General features: G+C 40.6%; 1 protein-coding gene across 1 annotated transcript in view; it reads left to right on the top strand.

The window, feature by feature from the left end:
* Positions 1–16,170, top strand: part of rab2a (RAB2A, member RAS oncogene family) — an 86,513-nt gene extending 70,343 nt beyond the window's left edge. Inside the window, exons 7-8 of the mRNA XM_043689313.1 lie at positions 7,625–7,693; positions 15,009–16,170. Of these exons, the coding sequence (XP_043545248.1) occupies positions 7,625–7,693; positions 15,009–15,104 (165 nt within the window). The 3' untranslated portion in view covers positions 15,105–16,170. The remainder of the gene's footprint in view (positions 1–7,624; positions 7,694–15,008) is intronic.
* Positions 16,171–24,983: the final 8,813 nt, after the last annotated feature.

Genomic DNA, 24,983 nt, shown 5'->3' with positions numbered 1-24,983 from the left:
GTCCTTTCCCTGGGGTCGGGGAGTCCAGAACTAGAGGGCATAGGTTTAGGGTGAGAGGGGAAAGGTATAAAAGAGACCTAAGGGGCAACTTTATCACGCAGAGGGTGGTACCTGTATGGAATGAGCTGCCAGAGGATGTGGTGGAGGCTGGTACAATTGCAACATTTAAGAGGCATTTGGATGGGTATATGGCTAGGAAGGGTTTGGAGGGATATGGGCCGGGTGCTGGCAGGTGGGACTAGATTGGATTGGGATATCCTGTCAGCATGGACGGGTTGGACCGAAGGGTCTGTTTCCATGCTGTACATCTCTGACTAATAAAACCAAATTAACTACTTGGTCCAGGAAACAGCAAAGGCACCTCTAGCCCTGCAAAGTGATCCATTAAATTTCTTGCCAGTTTTTCATGCAGCAGCTTGGCATAGTCATGCTCATCAAATCATTGTTTGTAAGTTGTATATGCCCTTGTGGAGATAAAGTCCCATTTTTGCACTGAAGATGCTCTCCATTGTGTTAATTACCACCATGACAAATAGGTTAGATTCAGAACACATGTAACAGCTTGTCAGTGAGGTATTGTGAACACGAGCAATAGAACTGCATTCAGCCATAATTTGTAATGGCATGCTCCATATTCCTCCCTCATCCATTACTGTCAAAGTAGGAGACTGACGTTCCTTCAGTCAGGTGGGTGGGAGAGAATGGTAGGTGCAACACCAATTATATTTTAGAATGGTGATATTTATATACCTACAATGAGTTGGCTACCTGCTGAAGCTACAACACAAGATTTACATGTTAAAAGGCAGAAGCGGTGTCCTATAGACAGCCAGGAGATCTTGCAACCATGGCTAGGTGGAAGTAGAATCTTTTACTGGTTGGAATCATACCTAGCATAAAGATAGTGAAGGTTTCTCACAGCTGATCATCTCAGCCACAGCACATTTTGGAGAAGTTTGTCAAGTTAGTATCCTGGAGCTAACCATCTTCAGCTGCTTTCAGTGTCCTCCTTGAAGTTGGAATATTCAGTGTCCTCCTTGAAGTTGGAATATTCAGTGTCCTCCTTGAAGTTGGAATATTCAGTGTCCTCCTTGAAGTTGGAATATTCAGTGTCCTCCTTGAAGTTGGAATATTCAGTGTCCTCCTTGAAGTTGAAATATTCAGTGTCCTCCTTGAAGTTGGAATATTCAGTGTCCTCCTTGAAGTTGGGATATTCAGTGTCCTCCTTGAAGTTGGAATATTCAGTGTCCTCCTTGAAGTTGGAATATTCAGTGTCCTCCTTGAAGTTGGAATATTCATTGATGGTTGTAGTACCATTCAGTTCCATTCACAACTTTGCAAATACTGAAGCAGTCTTTGTCTGTAATTAGCAAGAACTGGGCAAATGTTCAAACGTGGGCTAATGAACAATGTTTGCATTTTGTGCTGCATGGGTACCAGACAATAACTGCCTCCAACAAGGCAATCTGACCATCTCCTCTTGATGTTCACTGGCATTACCATCGTTATGTCCCACCCTCCTCATCATCTTGGTTACTGTTGAGCAGAAACATAGCTGGGCAGGCAACATGTTACACTGTGACCAGAGCAGGTCAGAGACTGGGAATTCTACAGTGAGTACCTCAGCCAGACTCTGCACATCCCATTCGCCATTTGCGAGGTGCAAGTCAGGAGTGTGATGTAACATTCCTACTTTGAGTATAGTTTCAACAATGCTCAAACTTTAGACCGTCCAAAAAAATGCACCAGCTTAAACATTTTCACCAGTGAGTGATGTGTACAATCTGTAAGATATACTGCAGCAAGGCTCCCTCTAAACCCTTGATGACAAACCAGAAGACCAAGACACCAGGTGCATGTGCTTTTAGAACTGTCCTTTCACTCACTGGGTCAAATCCTGCAATTCCCTTCCTAACAGTACTGAGTGTAATTTCGCCATATGGCTGTAGTGGCTGAAGCAGCCCACTGCTGATCCTCAAGGAATTAGGGATGGGCAGTAAATGTTGGCTTAGGGTCATGTAGCGCACTGACAGTGTCTGTACCCTGTAAGAGTTTGGATTCAAGTCGCACCTGGCCCAGTGTGTCATCAAACTGTACAAACTGGTTGAGTGTAAAAAAAAAAAACTAAGAACTGCAGATAGGTTGGGATATCTGGTCAGCATGGGCAAGTTGGACCGAATGGTCTGTTTCCATAGTATACATCTCCGGCTATGCTGGAAATCTGAAACAAAAGCAGAAATTGTTGGAGGAATGGAGCTCTGGCAGCATCTGTAAAGAAAGCAGAGTCGAAGAATGTGGTGCTGGAAAAGCACAGCCGGTTGGACAGCATTGAAGCAGCAGGAGAGTCTATGTTTCAGGCATCAGCCCTTCATCAGGAATGAGGTTTGTAGCCCAAGGGTTATGGGCCAAATGTTGGCAAATGGGACTAGATTAGGTTAGGATAATTGGTTGGCGTGGACAAGTTGGGCCAAAGGGTCTGTTTCCATGCTGTACATCTGACTCTTTTCAGCTCAGATAGTATATTAAAGGTGAGAGGTTAGAGTCTGTGTGTATCCCAAACTTGAATCAGACTGGTTCTATTTCCGAAGATTCATTTAAGATGCATCTGGACAAATGTAAGAGTAGGTGGGGAGCACAGGGATACAGATGCTTCAGAATTGGGCGACAGGTTTAGACAGTAGATTTGGACCGGCACAGGCTTGGAGGGCGGAAGGACCCGTTCCTGGGCTGTATTTGTTCTTTGTTCATTCTCGGTTTGCTCAATATATCATTTGAGTTGCATGTAATCTTTTGCTATAAATTCTGTCTTATGGTCCTGCTCCACAGCTACCTGATGAAGGAGCAGTGCTTTGAAAGCTAGCACTTCCAAATAAACCTGTTGGACTAGAACCTGGTGTTGTGATTTTTAACTTTTTTTCCACCCCAGTCCAACACTGGCACCTCAACATCATTTTTAAATGTTCTATCTACCACTTCCTCTGCCAGTTCATTTCACGTACAAATTACCCTCTGCAAAAAGAAAGTTGCCCATAAGGTCCCTGAGAACTTTCTCCTCTCGCCTCCACTTTTGAACTGCCCTACTCAAGTGAATAGCAAAAATTCTTTTCCCTAATCTATACCCCTTGTGATTTTTCTTTTAAAACCTCTACAAGAAGCAGCCTCTGCTCCAGGGAAAAGATTTTTTGCTATTCAGCGTCTCCTGTAACTCAAACCCTCCAGCAACATCCTGATAAATCTTTTCTGCATCCTCTTCAATTTTAATTATATCCATCCTCTAGCCGGGTGACTAGAACTATACACAGTATTCAAAAAGTGGCTTCACCAGCGTCCTGTACAACCGCAACATGACATCCAAGTCCTTTACTCAGTCTGAGTAATGGAGGCAAGCATGCTAAATACCTTAACCAGCCTGTGTCTTTAATGCAACTTTCAAAAAATTATGTATCTCCTTGTCAATAAATCACTCCAGGCTAACGTGCAAATGCAGTACGGTATTAGGAAGACTCTGTTAGGGTGTGTTTTCAGAGTTTGTGTACAGGGATAGTAAAGTTTCTGCTTCAACTGTATAGGAGCTTGGCTAGATTGTACTGGAGTACTGTTTGCAATTTTAATACTTGATGAGATCAAGAGACTTCAATGGAGGGAGTGCAGCAGAAGTTCACCAGACTTGTTCCTGGGATGGTGGGACTGAGAGGAGAGATTGGGCAAACATGGCCCACATTCTGTAGAGTCTCGGAGAATGAAAGATGACCACTTTGTGAAAGGGTAGTTGCAAGTAAAGTAATTCCCCAGTTGAGTGATCTCGAACCTGGAGGCACAATTTAAAGCTTCGGCGAATGCAACTTGTGTTCTAGCTGAGGAGAAATCATTTTTATTCGGGGTGTTGTGAACCATTGGAATTCTCTACTGCAGAGTGATGTTCAAGTTCAGTCTTTGAGTATAATTAAGGTAAATATTGACAGATTTCTGGTTACCAGTGACCTCCTGGTTTTTATGGGATGAGTAGGAAAAGTGTATTGGTGTTAGATCACCCGTGATCATATTGAAAGGCAGGCCGTATGGGTTTACTGGCATATTCTTATTCCCATTTAGTTAGTATATTTCATAATCTATATGCCAAAGTACTTTGCAACCAACAAAATACTCTGGACGTTTAATGAGCCTTATAATTTAGGGGACAAAGCTGCCTCTATACATAGTGAGCTCTCGACTAATGTGACCCAATTAACTCATAACGCTCATTCCAGTAAATGTGAGCCAGAACACAGGATAATCCCTACGCTATTATGGTCGTGCTTGCTCACTTGAGAGCATAACACAAGTCTGATTATTTTAGATTTAAATATGAAAAGTTGACCATCAGGTGTCAAAAGTGTCCGCTAGTAATTAGTGAAACTAAATTGAAGCAGTTGTGGAGCTACTGGGAAATGATTTAAAGGACTGCATGTATTCATAACAGTTTTTAATGCCATAAATTTGATCCTTTAATCCAAATTTGGCTGAACATCTGTATATTATACCCAACTCTAGTAACCCCTGTTTTGCCTCTGGCAGTGAGCAGCTTCTTAAACATGTCAGGCATATGCCTAATTGAAATGTATAATAATGTAAGAACTCATGTCACAGGTTCTGTCATACACACTGGTAGTTAAGTGGTTGTGTACATAAACTTATCAAAACGGAGTCTGGGGACTTTCAGCATCATGTTTGAATTGCCATGTGAATAAGTGACTTGCAGACCCCTAGGTGGAACTCAATCTGTGTAGAAGAATATGGAACTTGAAACTGTAATTTCCAATTAGTGTAATTTGTAAAGTCATTGGGGTAAAGTATATATTATTCAAAACATTGGTTCTCTTTTACAGAGAAGCATTAGTTGAAATATGGAAGTATTAAGTTTAGCACTGGCTGGAAGCCAAATTCACTTATTCAGAGCCCAAACACATTTGAAAGCTTATCATTCCCCAGGGTACCCTACAAACGTGATTTGAGGTAAATTCTTGAGATTTTTAAATATACACTTTTGATTATTCACGTGGCCTTTACTAATATCCCTAGGTTCCAACAGTAATGGCTGAACTCTATAATGCACTAACAAATAAACAGTTTTATTGCTGCAGGCAAAGGCAAGCATAAAATTGCATACGTTCTGTTCATTAGAAAATGCAATTGTTTTGGTGGGCCCTTTTTTATTGCATTAGGAAGTTGTCTTTAATATAAACCCAGTAATATCCGGTGCCATTGCTGCAGGTGGAATAATGGGCTTACCAATCAAGGTTCAAACACCTATCAGTTTTGTAATTCAGACAATTTATCCTATCCCCACCTTAGCCTGTACTGGGCTACTTGCTCTGAACTTATCCTGAGTTTCTTCCTGGATGTACATCTGAAATCATTATTGAACAGAACTACTTTGCCTGACGGCATATTCTGGCCCTGCCGTTCTCTTGCTAACTGACCAAGATGATTAGAATAAAACTTTAAACGTTTTTTAGCCCCTCCCATAAATTGATCTCCGTTCTTTTACAACAGGATTTAGATTAGATTACTTACAGTGTGGAAACAGGCCCTTCGACCCAACAAGTCTACACCGCCCCGCCGAAGAGCAACCCACCCATTCCCCGACAAGTACCCCTTACCTAACACTATGGGCAATTTAGCATGGCCAATTCACCTAACCTGCACATCTTTGGACTGTGGGGGGAAACCGGAGCACCCGGAGGAAACCCACGCAGACACGGGGAGAACGTGCAAACTCCACACGGTCAGTCGCCTGAGGCGGGAATTGAACCCGGGTCTCTGACGCTGTGAGGCAGCAGTGCTAACCACTGTGCCACCGTGCTGCCCACTTGTCTTCCCTTCAACTCCAAATGCACTTGTTCCACTGCAGTTCTTCTCTGTATTTTAACTCTTTATCTTCTCTCATCCAGTTTCTTCAATGGAGGAGCAGAACTGTACGATGTATCTTCTTTTTGCTGTTTCTCTTACTCTGCAAATTATCCTTATTTTTATTTCTGCTATTGAAAAATGGTCTGTCTTCTTTCCTTCCTTTTCTTCCTGTTCTCCTTCCTTAGAAAACAGGATTTAGAGTTTTTTAAAAACTATTGCTTCCCCAGCAGCAGGATCTTTGTGCCCTGTATGGTGGAGCTTGTTGATATTCACCATCAGCGATATGCACACTCCTGCTGTAATTCCAATTGCTGTGTAACGTGACCCCACACTCTGCCATCCCCATTTTTTTTTCTCCTTGACCTGCAAACCTAAACAAGTATGTCCATTATCTCTTCCTTCTGTCTTGTTCGCTGTCCGTACCTGATTCATCTGTCTCTTCTCTAAACTGCATTTTTATAGGGATTTTTCAATAATCGTATTTCCACGTTTTCCCAGTATCTTACAATAGGGATATCCCTTACTGTTTTTTATAATGGCTATAGATCAGTACCATCAATTTAACCGTCTTTGCTACTCCTCACCCTCCCTTTGTTTCACCAGTTCTCTCTCTGCCAAACTTGACGACATGTGTCTCTAGTTTGTCTCCTGTCATTTTCACAGTTGATCTCCATGAAATTTACCTCCGAGACTCTGTCTGGTTCATACTAATTTTAGAATTCTCATTCTAATGTTTAAAGTTTAAAATCACACAACACCAGGTTATAGTCCAACAGGTTTAATTGGAAACACTAGCTTTCGGAGCGCTGCTCCTTCAGGCTGCTTCAACCACCTGATGAAGGAGCAGCGCTCCGAAAGCTAGTGTTTCCAATTAAACCTGTTGGACTATAACCTGGTGTTGTGATTTTTAACTGTACACCCCAGTCCAACACTGGCATCTTCAAATCATTCTCATGTTTGTTTTTGAGCTTTCTTTGGTAGCCTAGCTTTTCCTTTGAATTTCCTATTCTTACGCTAGCCTGTGTTCCCATTTCCGACCCTGCCTTTTCCAGCTACCCATTATACATTAAAACTCCATTAGTGCTAGTTCAGAGTTAGTCAGCTGCGATAGGCCCAAGTCCTTAGCCTATGTTTGAAAGCCAATCTGTTCTGATGTGTTTATATTATTCCACATTCTAAAGTGTAACTACAAATGGGTATGTACCTTATGTGCATGTGATGCTGAGATTTATTTAACCCTAACCACGAGGAGAAATACCTTGTCAGGTTTTTTAGTCCTTATACTTTGGTTAAATTAATCAGATTGAAACGTTGGATAGTCACGCTTCTGTAGATTCTGCTGTAATATGGTACTTGAGCATACAACTCTTAAATTTTAAGATCTAATTTGAGATTGTTGGGATCTCGAACCCCAGCTATCCTTGTGCATTGCTGAAACAACATTTATGCTGCTAGCTTGGACTGAAATAGGAGTATTTTTTTGTCCTGGAATCATGCCCACTGGAGCTGGATTATTCCAATTAATTTTGATATGGTCATTTTATAGTATGGGGAAAGACCATTGAAGCTGGATTCAAATTCTGCTCCCAAAGGTGAAATGATAGTGTAACAATTTACTGCACCACTCTTTCCCAGTGAATAGTTTCTCAGTGCTTTGATTACGTATGAAGTTACTAATGGAAATAAGAATTGTTGAAATAATTTTTTAACAATTGTACTTGTTTTTTAATTTCAGGCATTTATTAACACAGCGAGGGAGATATATGAGAAAATACAGGAAGGCGTCTTTGACATAAATAATGAGGTAAAAATGATTTTGCTTAATTTTGTCATCTATTTCGAACTGACGTTACTCCACATTGTTGTTTTAATATGTATGATTCTCAAATCTGTAGGTGACTTGATGTCAGTCAAAAGAAATCTGTATTAGTGAGGAAAGCTCTTTCAATATCTTACAACTTCATTGTAGAAATCTCAATTTTTCCTTCAAGTCAAAATTGATTCTTTCTCAAAAGGTATTACTCACATTAAAGGGAATTCAACATCATAGGTTGGGGTGGGAGGGGGGAACCAAGGAATAAAAGCAACCAATGATTACGTTTTGTGGATTAACAGGAAGAAATAATAACTGTGTGCTGTAGTCTGTGTTTGGACTTGGTTGGTTTTGAATTTCCATAACTAGAGTCATAGAGATGTACAGCATGGAAACAGACTCTTCGGTCCAACCTGTCCATGTCTACCAGATATCCCAACCCAATCTATTCCTACCTGTCAGCACCTGGCCCATATCCCTCCAAACCCTTCCTATTCTTGAAAATAAACCCAGAAGGAATGATTCTGCTCTCTTTCTTTATATAAAGAACTACCTTGGCTTCATTGACATATCATTGGTTCGTTCATGTGAAATTATTACAACCAGCAGGAATTGGTTGATCAAAATCCTATAAAGATAGCTTGTGTGATTTTTTTTTTAAATTTTGCTTGGTGCTCTTTCTTTTGAAAGAGAAAGGGAAAATGCAAGTATTTACACAGATGCATTTGGTTTTCACTACTTTTTTCTGCTTGCTCCCTGTCCAGTAGACACCTTTCTCCAAATAGCTGCTATAATGCATTATCTGCATCAGCAAGTTTCATTTTTAAGAAGTCTTGGTATCATTAGAATTCATAGAATCCTTAGATTCAGCCCAACAAGTCCACACTGGCTCTCCAAAGAACATTCTACTCCGGCTGTCACCCCACCCTATCCCTGCATTTCCCATGGCCAATCCACCTAACCTGCGTGTCTTTGGTCTAAGGGAGGAAAACAGTGCACCCAGACACGGGGAGATTGTGCAAACTCTACACACTGTCCCATGCGGCTAGAATTGAACCTGGGTCCTTGGTGTTGTGAGGCAGCGGTGCTGACCACTGAGCCACTGTACTTTGCATTTAAAGTTTTGCTGCTCTTGGTTCTAGGAGAAACCTTTCTGTCACCTTACCTCCAACAGGGCCAGTAATAAAAAAATGAATTTCCTTTGGTCCATCTCTTTATACCCATTATACCATTCATTCTTTAACACCAGTACAAGTCAGATGATCTGTTATGATTGGATGGCCCAACTGGATATGATTAAAATCTGAGCTGAACTCATTTGCATCCCTTGGCATTCTCTTGGGTAAGTATGTTGGATGTTGCTGGTATCTCCTCATAAATGCTTTCTAATCAATCTATAAAGCAATGTTATTACACAAGTCTGGAGCACCAGGACTTGCACTCGGGTCTCCTAGTTCGGCTGTTGGGACATTGCTGTTGCACCACAAGAACTTTTTAGCTCTTTCATTATTCTCTGATTTAGTAAATTATCATGTTCAAATTGCTTTTGTAGTTAAATTTGAAGGATAATCTCCTGAGTCCATTTGGATCGGAGGTTTAGAAAATTACCAGATTCCTCCTGCCTTAGGGGTATGCCCTATTTTGGAAACACCAGTGTGTGTGAATACTTGTCAGCTATCCCAAACATTCCAAAAAAGAGGGCATCAGTTGGGCACTATCCAGTTGAAGTTTTAATTTTACATTAGAAATGCATCCTGCTTAGAGTAATCTCCTGATCCAACACTAGAGGGTGATCTGACCAAACAGAAACAAAAGGCTAAAGCTGGAGCTGTATCAAAATGGTTGGTTCAAGTTAGCTTTAGTGTCAGGTGAATAAGGTGTTTTGTATATTGAAGATTAAATGTTTTGCCATAAAGAACAGGCTACTGTTCCTAAAGCAGCAGCATTGTACAAATTTCTTGATTTAATAATGCTATAAATTTGAGTTGGTGACATAAAACCATGGTCTGGTTTCTTTGACAGTTAAGTTGTCAATTAGATCCAGATGTATAATCTGGTAGAACCATTCAGTAGTTTCTGCACGGAGTAGGCAAGATCTGACACATGAAGGGGTATGTTGACCTAAGTAGTATTTATCAGTGTAAATGGGAACATGGATGTTAATTGGACAGTAATAATGCAATTTAAACAATGTTGCCTTTCACTTGAAGAGCATGCTAAAAGATGGGAAATGTCAGTGCATCATTAATAGGATTATATTCCTCTTTCCTGAAGGCCATCTTGTCACCTGCATGAGATATAACTTTTTTTGTGTGGGCTAAGTAGCCAGACAGTTATTGTGGGTACCATGATCCTCCTCTGAGCAAGCTACAGGCATTAGCTTTGAATTATCTTAGGCTTAAGTCTGGTTAGGGTCAGGCACATAGATAGTGGGATTATCTCTGAATTACTTTTTTCCCCCTTTTTGACGATATTGGATTTGAAGGAAGATGTGAATTTTACATATTCTGCAACTCCAAAATCAATCTGGTAACACAAGCTAGTGTGCAGGATGCAACACAATTTGATTCTTGCTAGTTTGGTATTCCATCTTTCTTAGGTGATACTGGCTAATTAAATTCTGTGATCTATGACCACTTCTGTCTTCAGTTTGAAGCAGATGTATTATCTGACCTAGAATCCCTACAGTGTGGAGCCAGGTTCTTCAGCCCAACAAGTCCACACTGACCTTCCGAAGAGTAACCCACCATGATCCGTTCTCCCACCCAATATTTACCCCAGACTAATGAACCTAACCTACACGTCCCTGAACACTATGGGCAATTTAGCATGTCCAACTCGCCTAACCTGCACATCTTTGGATTGTGGGAGGAAACCGGAGCGCAAGGAGGAAACCCACACAGACACTGGGAGAGTGTGCAAACACCACACAGAGTTGCCCGAGGTTGGAATCGAACCTGGGACCTGGTACTGTGGTAGCAGTGCTAACCACTGAGGCACCGTGCTGCCCCAACAGAACAGAATGACCTAATCAGTCATTCCAAATAACTGTGACAAATCATTATAGGTAATTTTTGATGAGAATTTCATTTCTCCAAATAGTAAAAAGCAATGCTTTTTCTTGCCTTAATTCTGTCATATTTTATAAACTTGATTCAAATACACATTCTGAAGAATTGTTAAATATACTTCCTATATACAGCAGTAGTTGTAATAGATTGCAGTCATTGCCAAGAACTAAATACACATGATCATTTCTAATGTTTATGGGTGATGCTCTTTCAGTTCTTAGTGGAAGTTGTAATTAAATCTGTTATACGAAGTGGCATTTAACTGTTTTGAACAATCTTTGTCCATTGCTGTTTTTAAATCTGAACATTAATTAAGCTTCAAGTTGGGGATTCCATAGTAATATCTGCATCAACCCTTCAGTAGCCATAAAGATGCTTTTACACTTGGTTAGTTCTAGTTACAGGAATGCAGTGTCCCTTGTTGTAAAGCAGAAGCTGAATTTATAGTTTGTGTGGAATGTGACTGCAAGAGGGATGGATCTCTAGAATTCAAGTAAAATAGGTTCCATGCCTATGGGGAGATTATATCACAAAGTTGTTCTACCTATTATTACCTTGTTGGCTGTTTCTATTCAATAAGTAGAATGATCCTTTGATTTTAGTAATAGTTTGTTGTTGTAATTCTTGAAGACATTCTGCATTTGCCCTTTCTGTTGGAACAAAATCAAGATAACATTGTGACAGCTTCAGTTCGAAAGCTTCTTCTATTGACTTGATTAAAACAGTTCAAATCGAATTTCCAAATTTTTCTCACTGTGACCTCATTAAGGTTTGAAAATTGTTGCAACCCTTCGGTGAGAATTGAGAGAGCAGGGCCCTGTTCACGGGGATACAGCTGTCATAACTCTGTCCAAGTTCCATGGTGGCCAGAGCTTGTGCCCCCTGACCCTGACAAACAAAACTGAGTGAAGAGCACATTTTTTGCAGAATTGCATTTTTGGGATTTACTATATAAAATTAATTCTAAAATAATAGCAGATTACAAAGGAAGTGCATTATTTTGGATCCTAACAAAGGATGTTTATTTTGTAAACAGCATCTTATTATAATATTGCAATGTCAGTGACATTCTGTACAATTTTAAAGAAAACATGTTTTGAGATATTTTGTAAGTTGCCATCTTTGCTTGCTGATGCTTCAGGATTTGTTGTCAGTAGCCATTAGCCCTCATTATTTGTTAACTGGCTGAGTGCCAAGACTGTGCTTCAGATGGGTGAAACTAGTGAGCCATGGGGCATGTATTCAATAAGGAGTTATAGTGAACTTAAACCACATCATCTGGTGTAAATACAAAACTGCTGCCAGAAACCCCAAGGCTAATGTAAAAATGGACGGACTGCCAAGCATTAGAAAAACCTGAGATTTATCATAGTGTTCTTTTCTTCGAAGCAAACTTTATTGTGTTAACCATGACTTCTACAAAAAAAGTAGGTTTAAGGTGTAACCACTTAAACTGGTAAGTGTTGAGATAAGTCTGTGTTTGATGAATGAAAGTCCTCTGTGCAACGCGTGTGGGTTCTTGGCAGACTGCCATGTCTTTGGGGAGTGTTGAGATTATTGATGACATAGAACACTCGTACTCTTGGCATGTACAGTTGATTCAAACTGGCAAAAGAATTGGTGCCTGGAGAATCAGCATTTTTATATTCTGCTCACTTACACAATAGGGAATTATTTATGTGGAGCACCTGTTCAGCATGAGTTATATAATGACTATTGTAGGTTGTTTTTCATTTTTCAAAAGCTGTCTGGTCATTTATTAGGGATATAAAACTGCTCATGCAATTATGTGATTGAGAGTTATATTTTGTGGATAACTGAAGCTGGATTATTTATTTTCAGATGACCATAGAGGCTGAATTTTACATTTTGAATATGCAAATTGGCTTATAATTTCATTTGTTTTTTGCTGTATCCATGTACATAATTAATATATGAATTTTTTTGAAATGACTTTAGTTTTCTAACTGTCTCCAAAAAAATACTCATGACCATGTAAAATTCTGCTGTAGGCATATTCTACACTTGAACCTGAACACTGTCATTTGGCAACTTGACCAGGAAACAACAAAGAAGGACTTGAACTAATTCACCTTAATTAGCAGGAGATATCAATGGCAACTTCAGATCTCATTGTCTGCCAGTATTGTCTCCATTTTTTCTCCTCTGCTAAGTTGTAAAGACAAATCACATTTGCAGCCTTAGAAATCTGAGATTTTGCTCCACTCTGGATTGTATAGTTATATATCCATTTACTCATTGTACAGCCCTTTAGTTTGAAGTCATCTTGAAGGTTGAAGCTATTAAGAGCAAAATCATGCAGCCTGTAAGTAGTAAAACTGGAAATGGGGTGGTTTGCAAAATTGGAAATGGGGCTTTGCAAGATATTTATGTTGAGCACGAGCTTCTATCATTTGCCCAAATGCATCATACACCATCACATTACCATCTAACTGTTGCTGTATTTGGCAGAAGGGTTGGTTATAGACCAAAGTGATATTTCTGTGGAGCTTTGGACCCTAGCAGGAGTAGTATTTGTATATTAATTACAATTTGATTAAAATTGTTTTTCTTCATTTGTGGGACATGAGCATAACTGGCTGGGCCAACATTTATTGTCCATCTCCTAGTTGCCCTTAAGGTGGTGGTGAGCTGCCTTCTTGAATCACAGCAGTCAATGTGCTATAGGTAGATCCACAATGCCTTTAAGGAAGGAACTTCAGGATATTGACCCAGTGACAAGTGAAGCGACGGTGATGTATTTCCAAGTCTGGATAGTGAGTGGCTTTGAGGGGAACTTAGAGGTGGTGGCATTCCCATGTATTTGCTGCCCTTGTCCTTCTGGATGGAAGTGGTCATAGGTTTGGAAGGTGCTGTCTGACGATCTTTGAATTTCCACAGTGCATCTTGCAGATAGTAGGACAGTGCTGGGAATTGGTAGTGGAGGGAGTGAAAGGGATGTGGTACTAATCAAGTGGGCACCTTTGCCCTGGCTGGTGTCAAACTGCTTGAGTGTTGAAGCTGCACATGTCCAGGCAAGTGGGGAGTATTCCATCACTGTCCTGACTTGTGCGTTGTAGATGGTGGGCAGGCTGTAGGGAGTCAGGAGTTGGGTTACTAATTGCAGCATTCCCAGCCTCTGACCTGTTCTTGTGGCCATTGTGTTTATATGACTTGTTCAGTTGCATTTATTGCTGCTGCATGAATGAATGCAGCGTTAAGATTATTTTGGTGTTCTGGAATTCAAGTTAGCAAAAATATGTAAGGAAATTCTGCTTGTTCTCACAGATGTCGGAGTCATCTAAAATGTCAAATTTATGTAAATTGTCCTACTTCCGTCAAACTAAAGTTTAGAATTAAGTAGAAAAGTTGGAGAACACAACTCCTGTGAAGAAAAACTAACAGAGCAAGTGACTAAACTTAAGCTGTATGCTGAATAAATCTCTTTTCTCTTCCTAAATGTTATTGACCTTAAAATTGTCTTCTGTAGTCTGGAACTTTAACAATAAGCGCACTCAGTTCATCCATGTCATTGACTTGTGGGGTTAATCTTTAGCATGTCAGTAGTTTAAAAGTTTCTTTCCACACCTCCCTCTTAATTAATCCTTTTTACTGTAAACAAAACTAGAACGGACCATATGAAATGTGGAATATAATTAAATTACTTTGCCAGGTGATCGCTTCAGGTTCTTTCCCAGGTAGCCAACATATATTTGGACTGATCAAATCGGGTATGTCCAAACTTTAAGATGTATTTATCTTTTTCAAATGGTCAATTATCTGTTTCTTGCAATGTCCCATAATTAATGGCAGAAGTAATGTCACCATGGGGAGGCAAATACTCAAGCTACACATTGAGCTTTTAACCAGTTTTTGATGAAACAAAGAAAATGTAAGACTTGGTTTGTCTCTATCAAATTCATTAAATAATGCCAGCTTATTTTGTAAGTGACAAAATGGGAAATGAACTCATTCTAATTGAGTAACAGTGGTAAAACTTGAGAAATTCATTTTGTGGTGAATCCATTCAGTGCTATGTTGAAGACCTGGTTGTGATCTAGATCATTTTCTTAGGCAGAATTAATGGACTTCTAAAATATGCTTCAGTACAGTACTTTGGTATTTACTAGGATGAAAATGCTTAGGTGATGTTTACAAAATTCTACTGACAATTTCCATGTGTTGAATTCATTCCATGTATGCTACTTTTTAACTTTATTTTCTCTCTCTTCAAGGCAAATGGAATCAAAATTGGACCGCAGCACGCTGCTACCAATGCGTCACATTCAGGCAGCCATGGAGGGCAACAGGCTGGTGGAGGTTGCTGTTGAGATTGCTCAGTTATCTATCTGCTTGATTTGGGCCTATTACCTTTTCACCCTCTCCTACACCAGTCCAAAACATGAAGCCATTAATATATGGTTTATATAATAGGAGATATCTGGGAAGTCCTTCATAAACCTTGTAAAACTTGTCGTACATACTGTTCTCAGCAGAAAGCTAATATTTGCTTAGACAGGATTTGAAAATTGTACTCTTACCTATTTACAGTTTTTTTTTCTGGTTGTTCTTTTGCCTACTTTGCCCTTGACTACAAAATGAATTGTATTAAACACTACAAATCACATCTGAATATTTTAATTGTGTGGGTTAAAATTCCTATTACTGTTATTGTTTCATAACATTAAACTGTAAAAGCTGTCAAATTTCAAATGCTGTGGAGAATCGCTAGAGGACTGTTTTAATTCTGTATTTATCATCCACTTTGTGTATATATAGTTCAAATACAAGCTTGGGGCGTATGTTGGCCAAGCTGAAACCCCTTCATAGTTAAGCAGACCATCAGTGTCTTCTAAACTACTTCAGCTTAAAATGCCAGTATTGTTCTAGACTAAAGCTTTGTCTATTCTGAGTTTGAGATGGTTTGACTTTTGGTCTCAATACTACATGCTTTCCCTCCCCATGCTACCACTGCAACCTTAAGTCCGTAACACGCAAATGTAACTCCTGGTAAATGTACATTGTTAGAAATTTCATATCATCTGTTTTAATGCCAAATTGTCTATTTTGCTTCTTTAGAGCATCCCAACACAAATGGATCAGTGGTTTGCCTTAAAGAATAGCTTAAGATTAAAACAAATGGCAGCTGAAAGAAAGTTATTTTGTTTTATGTTTGGGATGGTGCATTAAAAAAAGTAGATCTTTTTTCTCATTACACAATACATTTTTATCTGCATGTATTTCTTTGATTAGTAAATTTAAACACTAGCTTTAAAATTAGATGTAAAAGTGGTGTAAAGCATTTCTTTCATTGTAGTCTATTCTGTTTTCAGTGAAGATTTGTTTATTGTACAGGGGTGATAAACTTAATAAACCTGCCAAAATGAAACAACCTGACAAACTGAACAGGCTATAGTTCTGTGAACCCAAATCTATACACAGTCAATAAGGTATTGTTTATAAGCCAAGACTCTTTAAATTGAATGGTGGTCTTAAACGTTAAATGAGCTTGTCATTTTTTCATACTAGCAAATATGGCTTTAATTTTGGACAATTTTTTAATTCTACTGGAAAGTGCTTGGCTAATCAGCAAAGCTGGTTTAAGATAAACGAGCAGTGAGGAAGCAGTATATTGAAGTGAATGAGGTAAAATTACAATGATATGGTTGCCAATAAGAACATATTCAATGACACTGATCTCTAGTTAGAAATGTCACTCCTTACAACAGCATCTGCATGATTCTGTTTTCAATTTGAAAAAAGAAAAGCAGTTCCAGAACTGCTGACAACCGTACTAAGGTTGTCGGCATTTAATATTGCCCTAGGGTGCTGTTCAGTTAAGGCCTTTTGCCTGCTATGGTGTTCACATCTGTCACTTATTCAAATGCAGGTAAGTGAATGTAGCCAAAGGCTGCTAACGTTTTCGAGTAGGATCATTAAAATATTATGCTATGGTTTGTTTTTTTAACCACGCTACAAATCAGTATAAAAAGGTAAATATTTTAGCATCTAATGCATTTTGTTCTGTTAAAACATCATGGAATTTCAGATGTTGCTGAGACTTCGCAAAATCTTACATCCATAAGAGCTGCTTCAATGTCCTCTCACCATGCAAGTTTTTAAACTGTAAATTAATGCTCAAATAATTTTGTTTGAAACATGGAGAAAAGGAAAGAAGAAATCTTGAATTCTGCTTGATTTTGGGAGAGTGCTGAGTGGATACAAGGTGTCTATCCTTTGCTCTCAAAGTATCATTCATTAAATTTTAATTGTGACTTCTTCAGTGTTCCAGTATTGAAAAGATTGGGATTGGATTTGGCTGTGCTATCCCTATCATATTTAATTTCTGGTTTGCTCCTTGTGGAAATGCTTCCTTCTGGAAGCAAAGTAATTCTTTCTGTCCCACACTCAAATTATTATAATAGGTACCATTTTTGTCCCATTTTACAAATTGTGAAATGTTTTGTTTTCCAAGTGACGTCACCTAGTGGTGTGACTAGCTGTAGAAAAGTAACCCCTACAAGATTTCCAGTTGTCTAGTAATCTACTGCTGGTACAGGAAGGCTGGGGTTCCGTGTCGTGAACTTTTGGTGGAGTATCTTGTTAACATTTGCTGTCATTAACCACTTGTAATATTCTGTACAAGTAAGAGTTCACATTGATGTAACTTATTAAAAACTGTTCAAATTCATAATTGCCATTACCCAAAGTTCATGTTGAGAGAAGCTGTAACTAATTCGCAATCTATTTATGGATTTTGAGTTTTCTATCTAATAGTTATTGAGACATTGGTCTCTCAGGAAGCCAAATGTAGTTCTGCTTTGAGTTAAACTTTGTAAACTGAGGGTTATAAAATACAATATATAGGATTCAGGTCAGGTGCGAAATTGTAGATTTTTAAGTGTTGAACAGTAGTTTTCTTAAATTCATATGAATCACCACCTGAGGTAATACCTGGAAAACTGGGGTATGTGGTTAAGGGTGAAATGATTTGAAAGTAATGCATTGCATACTTCTCACACTGTCATCTTTAGTCATATTATTGAATTAAAGATCATGTGTATCTTTGAAAGTGCTCAAGTATCACTGTTTAGTGGATTGTGTTAATTGTACATAAAGTTCAGTCTTGGGAAATAATTCCATGTGATGCCAAGCCCTTATTGTATGAAAGTCTGCAATAGTAAACTGGCTTCAAACATTACCTTTGCAGTTTGAATGGTGGTGGACAATTAAATAACTAACCCAAAAAAAGCATCCTCTATGATGGAGGAGGCACGCAAATCAGTACCAAAACCATTCCACCACCATGGATGCTAATCTTTGCCAGTTTGATTTATTTCACTTGCTATCAAAAAACAACTAAACACCGATAGAACAAAGGCTGAGTTCTGACCATGCGCCAGTCATATTACTGAAGAACTGTGGTCCAAACCTCGCACACTGTAAATCTAGCAATTTCAGCAAGGCATTCAATAATATTGAAAATTGCTGATTCTGCTCGTGTATCTTATGGTCTTACGACGTGGTCTGGCTCTTATTTTCCATATTTCCCTGAACTACTGTAATTGGATAGCTCTCTGAAAACCAGAGCACGACAGTGGGCTGAAGGTTTCCTTCTGTAAAATTCTTATTCCAGGAAATTCTAATCAGTCTAATTTTTGTTGAGATGTAGCAGTCTTTCGATCCATTATCTCAATTCTAGACTACCCTATGCTCTTTCCATTGTAACTGTGTATATTAAATGAGTAAGATCCTGGTCTCAACCATTTCCGTGCCAACACATTCTAGTTTTGGCTCACCATTTTTAAATAGAATAAGTAATTATCTTTCAAGTAGTCTTTCAAGTTTACTTGGAAGTATTTTCAAAATCACATAAGGTATATTATTGACTTTCCACTGATCAAAAGTGGTTGTTACAGCACTGTATTTCAACACTTTTTAATTATTGACTCAAGTTTTGCTTGTAACAATACGCTCAAATGTTGAAATTTAGAGGGTGCTCACTCATTAGTTATGCGAATTTGACCATCCTTGTTTGCAGTTTTTCTAAGCTTTCATATTACGGTTGCACCATACACTTGACTTCTGTCAACCTTTTCCTCAACCTCCATAAATGTAGTGTGTTTGTGTGCATACTCCACTTTGGGCACAGGTACAATACCAATGTGTATTTTTCCATAGCTTAGTTCGGTGATTTGACCATAATGGGTTTTCACCTGCCAGACAAACCACGCAGCTGGTGCATTTGAAATAAGTAAAGGACTTGTATATGTGTAATCATGTGAAATAAAGTTGATCCTAAAATACTTATGCATTTTTTTGTAAACAAACACAAAATAACAAATCAGGTGGGGAAAATATCTCAATGATTTTTGTAAATAATTCTTTCAAGATACCCCAATGATGTCTCTTTCTAAATTCCATTGAACTGTGTATTTTGTTCGACCATTGGAGTGAGCAATTATTAGTCAATCATTTGCTATAGATCTGGAGATGTGCGCGTAATCAGCTAAGGATGGGGGGTAGATTTCTTGCTCTAAGGAAACATTCATGAACCAAATGAGTTTTACAAAATGGTTTTATGATCACTAAGTAAAACCAGCTTTCAATTCTAGGCTTTATTTATTGGGTTGGCATTCAACCAACTGTCAGCTCCCTTAAACTAAGATCAGATGTCACACAACAATTTTGCACAATTCGCAATGAGACAATGACCAAATAACCTGAGGTTTTTTGTAACTTTGGGGGATAAATATTTGTGAAGATTTGGGGGATAATTATTTGGGATAATTCCCCTTTTACTCAGAATATTGCCACAGGAACTTCTCGACTTGCCAGAGAGAGAAGACTCGGCTTAGGTTTAATGTCTGATCTGAAAGACAGCCCTCCCCCAAAATGATGGCCTTGATTTCTGATCTGATATCCTGGAGTTGGATATGAACCCAGAATCTTCTGCTTCAGAAACAAGAGTGCTATCAACCAAGCCATTGCTACTTGTCTTTGATTTAGTGATTAGCTTTATTCTTAAACCACTTCAAGCCCTGTGTGATTGTGCTCCCTCCCACACTGTTAACATGGGATTGGAAGAATATTGATATTTGGTGATTTTGCAACGTGGATATCCTAAGTCAGGGCAGAGTAGCAGTTACTGTTTCTGATGGTTGCTATTGAAGGGTTAGGAGCTGTTGTCAAAGCAACCTGGTGAGTATCTGTAGTGCATCCTTTAAACTGTGCTTGTTACAGCCAAAGTGATGGAAGGAATATTTTAAGTTAGTCACAGATGTACCAATAAAATTAACTACTAACCATTATCCAAGTAGTATTTTACAGCTGAACCTATCCAGGTGAGTGGTCAGTATTATACTCCTGACTTGTGGATTAATGGGATCACAAGAGAAGCTACTTATCACAAAATACTGAGCCTCTGCCTTCTCTTGTTACTGAGTCTTGTGCAGTTCAGTTTTTGACTTCACAATTCTTGTTGGAGTTGGGAATGGAGCAGAGTGAAATTCATTAACTGACCTATTCCTGACTTAATGTTAGCTAAAGCCGTTGAGATGACTGGGCACTCTGCTTCCTTCAGAAATTCCATCAGAAATTACCAACCTCCACCAAACACCACCATCCCCACTTGTAACAGGTATCACTGCTTATGTAGATAAATGCAGTAATCAAGGTGGACAGTGAGGCCCCATGTGAACAAATTGAAGATTGCTGGATAATCTGCATTGTGTACCTTGGTTACTGGAGGATTGGCAAGGAATCATAAAATTTTCTTCAGGTCAGGATTTATTTCATGTCATCTAAAAGATGATATTTTCAATTATATAATCCACTCAGTCTTGCACTGAAGTGATGACCTAAATTATGGGCCAAAAGGAACAAATTCTAAAAAGTGGAGTTGGGTGCAAAGTATTTCTAAATGAATGTCATCTTTCTCCATTTTAAATTATTTTACTACTCTCTTCCTGCCAAAGTGGACATTCCTATTTTCTCTCATACTTTATCAACCAAGTCCTTTTATAGACTGTCTTCTTTTGACAGCTCACTCTACTCCTTTAGCTTTCTCATCACCATGTTTGGCTAACATTATTTGGTCTCTTCATCCAAGTCATTGATATATTTGTAAATAGTTGCAACCCCAAAACTGATACCTATGGGACTCTTAGTTTCAGCTTGCAAGCCTAAAACCCTGGCCTTTCTCTTTTACATTAACTAATTCTCAGTTTGAAATGGTAGCCCCTATACCATTAGCTCCTAATTTGCTTAGTAACTTTCAGTATGGCATCATACAAAATGTCATCTGGAAATCCAAGTATGCTACATTTACAAGTTCCTCATCCACTTTGTTATATCTTCAAAATACTCCTTTATGGTTGATAAAGTTTCTCAATCATTAAACCAATTTGGCAGGGGGGTGGGAACCTGAATTGTAGCTCCAGTGTACAGGAAGTTGAGTGTAGGAAGGTCATAAATGTTTTAGGGTTGCAGGAATGTACCGGCAGGCAAGAAAGTAGTTTTAAGTGTCTACTTCAACACAAGGAGTATCTGGAATAAGATGGGTGAACTTGCAGCATGATTTGGTACCTGGGACTTTGAATTTGTGGCCATTTTGGAGACATGGATAGAGCAGGGACAGGAGTGGCTGTTGCAGTTTCTGGGGCTTAGATGTTTCAGTAAGACCAGGGAAGGTGGTAAGAGGAGGGGAGGTGTGACATTGTTAGCCAAGGACAGTTAGTGAGTTTTGAGAAGATTTGTAGCTCAGGTTGAGGTTCTGGATGTAGGTTTGCTCACTGAGCTGGAAGGTTCATTTTCAGGAGTTTCATCACCCTACTAAATAACATCTTCAGTGAGCCTCTGGATGAAGCTTCACCTGGAGGCTCACGGTAGCTGTTACCTAGTACGGTGCCAAAATATCTGAATGAACCTTCCAGCTCAGCAAGCAAACCTACATCCAGAGTTGAGGACAGTATTACAGTGGCGGAAAGGACATTGAGGACTCATCTACTGAGGTTGTATTGGTTAAGGTTAGAAACTGGAAAGAAGACACCAAGTTTTCTGTAGGCCTCTGAATAGTTTAAGATGTAGAGGAAAGGATTGCAAAGGTGATTTTGGATAGGAGTGAGTGTAACAGGGTAGTTGTTATGGGGGATTTTAACTTTGCAAATATTGACTAGAGACGCTATAATTAAGTACTTTAGATGGGTCGTTTTTGTCCATTGTGTGCAGGAGGGTTTCCTGACACAGTATATAGACAGGCCAACAAGAGGCAATGCCATATTGGATTTGGTACTGGGTAATGAACCAGGCCAGGTGTTAGATGTGGAGGTAGCTGAGTACTTGGGTGATAGTGACCACAGGAGAAAGTGAGGTCTGCAGATGCTGGAGATCAAAGTTGAAACTTTATTGCTGGAACAGCTCAGGCAGCATCCAGGGAACAGGAGATTCGACGTTTCGGGCACAGGCCCTTCTTCAGGAATGAGTAGAGAGTGTTCAGCAGGAGAAGATAAAAGGTAGGGAGGAGGGACTTGGAGGAGGGGCGTTGGAAATGTGATAGGTGGAAAGAGGTCAAGGTGAGGGTGATAGGTCGGAGTAGGATGGAGGCGGAGAGGTTAAGACGACGACTGCAGGTCATCCCCTTCCTAGACCTTTCTGTTTCTATCTCAGGCGACCGAATCAACACGGACATCTACTACAAACCAACCGACTCCCACAGCTACCTGGACTACACCACCTCCCATCCTGCCCCCTGTAAAAACGCCATCCCATTCTCCCAAATCCTTCGTCTCCGCCGCATCTGCTCCCAGGAGGACCAGTCCAAAATACGTACAACACAGATGGCCCCCTTCGCCAAGGACCGCAATTTCCCCCCCGACGCGGTCGACGGTGCCCTCCACCGCATCTCCTCCACTTCCCGCTCCCCCGCCCGTGAGCCCCGCCCCTCCAACCGCCACCAGGACAGAACCCCACTGGTCCTCACCTACCACCCCACCAATCTCCATGTACAGCGCATCATCCGCCGTCACTTCCGCCACCTCCAAACAGACCCAGCACCAAGGATATATTTCCCTCCCCTCCCCTATCAGCTGTCCGTAGAGACCACTCCCTCCGCGACTCCCTTGTCAGATCCACACCCCCCACCGACCCAACCTCCACTCCCGGCACCTTCCCATGCAACCGCAGGAGGTGCAACACTTGCGCCCACACCTCCCCCCTCACTCCTCTCCAAGGCCCAAAAGGAAACTCCCATATCCGCCACAGACTCACCTGCACCTCCACCCACATCATCTACTGCATCCGCTACCTCTCTGCCTCCATCCTACTCCGACCTATCATCCTCACCTTGACCTCTTTCCACCTATCACATTTCCAACGCCCCTCCTCCAAGTCCCTCCTCCCTACCTTTTATCTTCTCCTGCTGAACACTCTCTGCTCATTCCTGAAGAAGGGCCTGTGCCCGAAACGTCGAATCTCCTGTTCCCTGGATGCTGCCTGACCTGCTGTGCTGTTCCAGCAATAAAGTTTCAACTTTGATAGTGACCACAATTTGGTTATGTCTACTTTAGTGATAGAAAAGGATTAGGTATAGCTGAGGGAAAGGCAATTGTGATGTGATTAGGCAAGGTTTAGGATGGAGGCTGGGGAAGGAAAGTGCAGGGATGGGCACAATTGAAATGAGCTTATTTTGCTGAGAGGTGTGATGGAGTAGTGAAGGGCTTCTGAAAGGTGAGCCTAACCATTTAAAACACTGCAAGCGTCAGAGCCTCCATTTGCGGAGAGGTGCGAGGGAGGAACGAAGGACTTCTAGGAAGGTTTTAAGTGGGTGACAGCTAAACCTGAGACCTTACGCCATAGGCCCTCCTCCCACCTCCTCTAACTTTACTAAAAGCCTGTAAACTAGGTAAGTTTTCAGGTTTCTCGACTCTTCTCTTTTTGTTCTGTGTGGGCTTTCAGAGTAGCGGGATATGGATGTTAGGGCAGTTGCATGTTCCTCCTGCAGAACGTGGCAGGTGAGAGACATTTCACGTGTCTCTGCCGACTTCATCTGCAGGAAGTGCACCCAACTCCAGTTCCTTGAAAACAGCTAGGGAACTGGAGCTGGATGAACTACAGGTCATCCAGGAGGCTGAGGGGGAAATTGAGAGGATGTACAAGGAGGTGGTCACTCTCCAGACATAGGATAAGGACAGCTGGGTTAGCGTCAGGGAGAGGAAAGGGAACCGACGGTCAGTGCAGGGATCCCCTGTGCCATTTCCCTCAGCAATAAGTATGCCGTTTTGGATACTGCTGGTGGGGACAGCCTAATAGGGGAAAGTTATAGTTGTCAGGTCTCTGGCACTGAACCTGGTACTGTGACTCAGAAGGAAAGGAGGGAGAATAGTTAGACGGATTGACAGGAGATTTTGTGGTCAGGAACGGGACTCCCAGAAGGTATGTTACCTCCCCGGTGACAGGGTCCGGGATGTCGCTGATCGCGTTTACAAGATTCTGAAGGAGGAGGGTGAGCAGCCAGAAATCGTGGTACATATTGGCACCAATGATATAGCCAGGAAAGGGATTGAGGATCTGAAAAGTGATGACAGAGAGTTAGGTTGGAAGCTGAAGAGCAGGAAGAGTATAGTAGTGATCTCAGGTTTGCTACCGGTGCCACGAGAGAGTGCGATGAGGAACAGTCAGCAAATGCAGCTTAACACGTGGCTGCAAGGCTGGTGCAGGAGGGAGAGCTTCAGATAACTAGACCATTGGGATACCTTCTGGGGAAGGTGGGACCTGTACACGAAGGACGGGTTGCACCTGAACTGGAGGGGTACAAATGTCCTGGGTGGGAGATTTGCACACGTGATTCGGGAGGGTTTAAAATAGTTTGGTGGGGGTTGGGAATCAGAGCCACACGTCTGAGAGGGGGTCAGTTGCAGATGGGACAGTGACAGGATGTATTGAATCTATCAGGAAGGTTTCTCACATGATGAAACAAAGGGATTGGTTAATGTGTCTGCTTTAATGCAAGGAGTATCAGAAATAAGAGTGACAAACTTAGAGCACTGGTCAGTACGTGGGGCTACGATGTTGTGGCCATAATGGAGACGTGGGTTCCACAGGGGCAGGAATGGTTGCTTGATGTTCCAGGGTTTAGAACATTTAAAAAGAACAGGGAGGGTGGAAAAAGAGGAGGGGGTGTAGCATTGCTAATCAGAGTCTATCACAGCTAC

Source organism: Chiloscyllium plagiosum, chromosome 4 (genome assembly GCF_004010195.1).
Source record: "Chiloscyllium plagiosum isolate BGI_BamShark_2017 chromosome 4, ASM401019v2, whole genome shotgun sequence".
In the NCBI taxonomy this organism is placed as follows: Eukaryota; Metazoa; Chordata; class Chondrichthyes; order Orectolobiformes; family Hemiscylliidae; genus Chiloscyllium; species Chiloscyllium plagiosum.
This window is presented reverse-complemented; position numbering and strand designations above follow the sequence as displayed.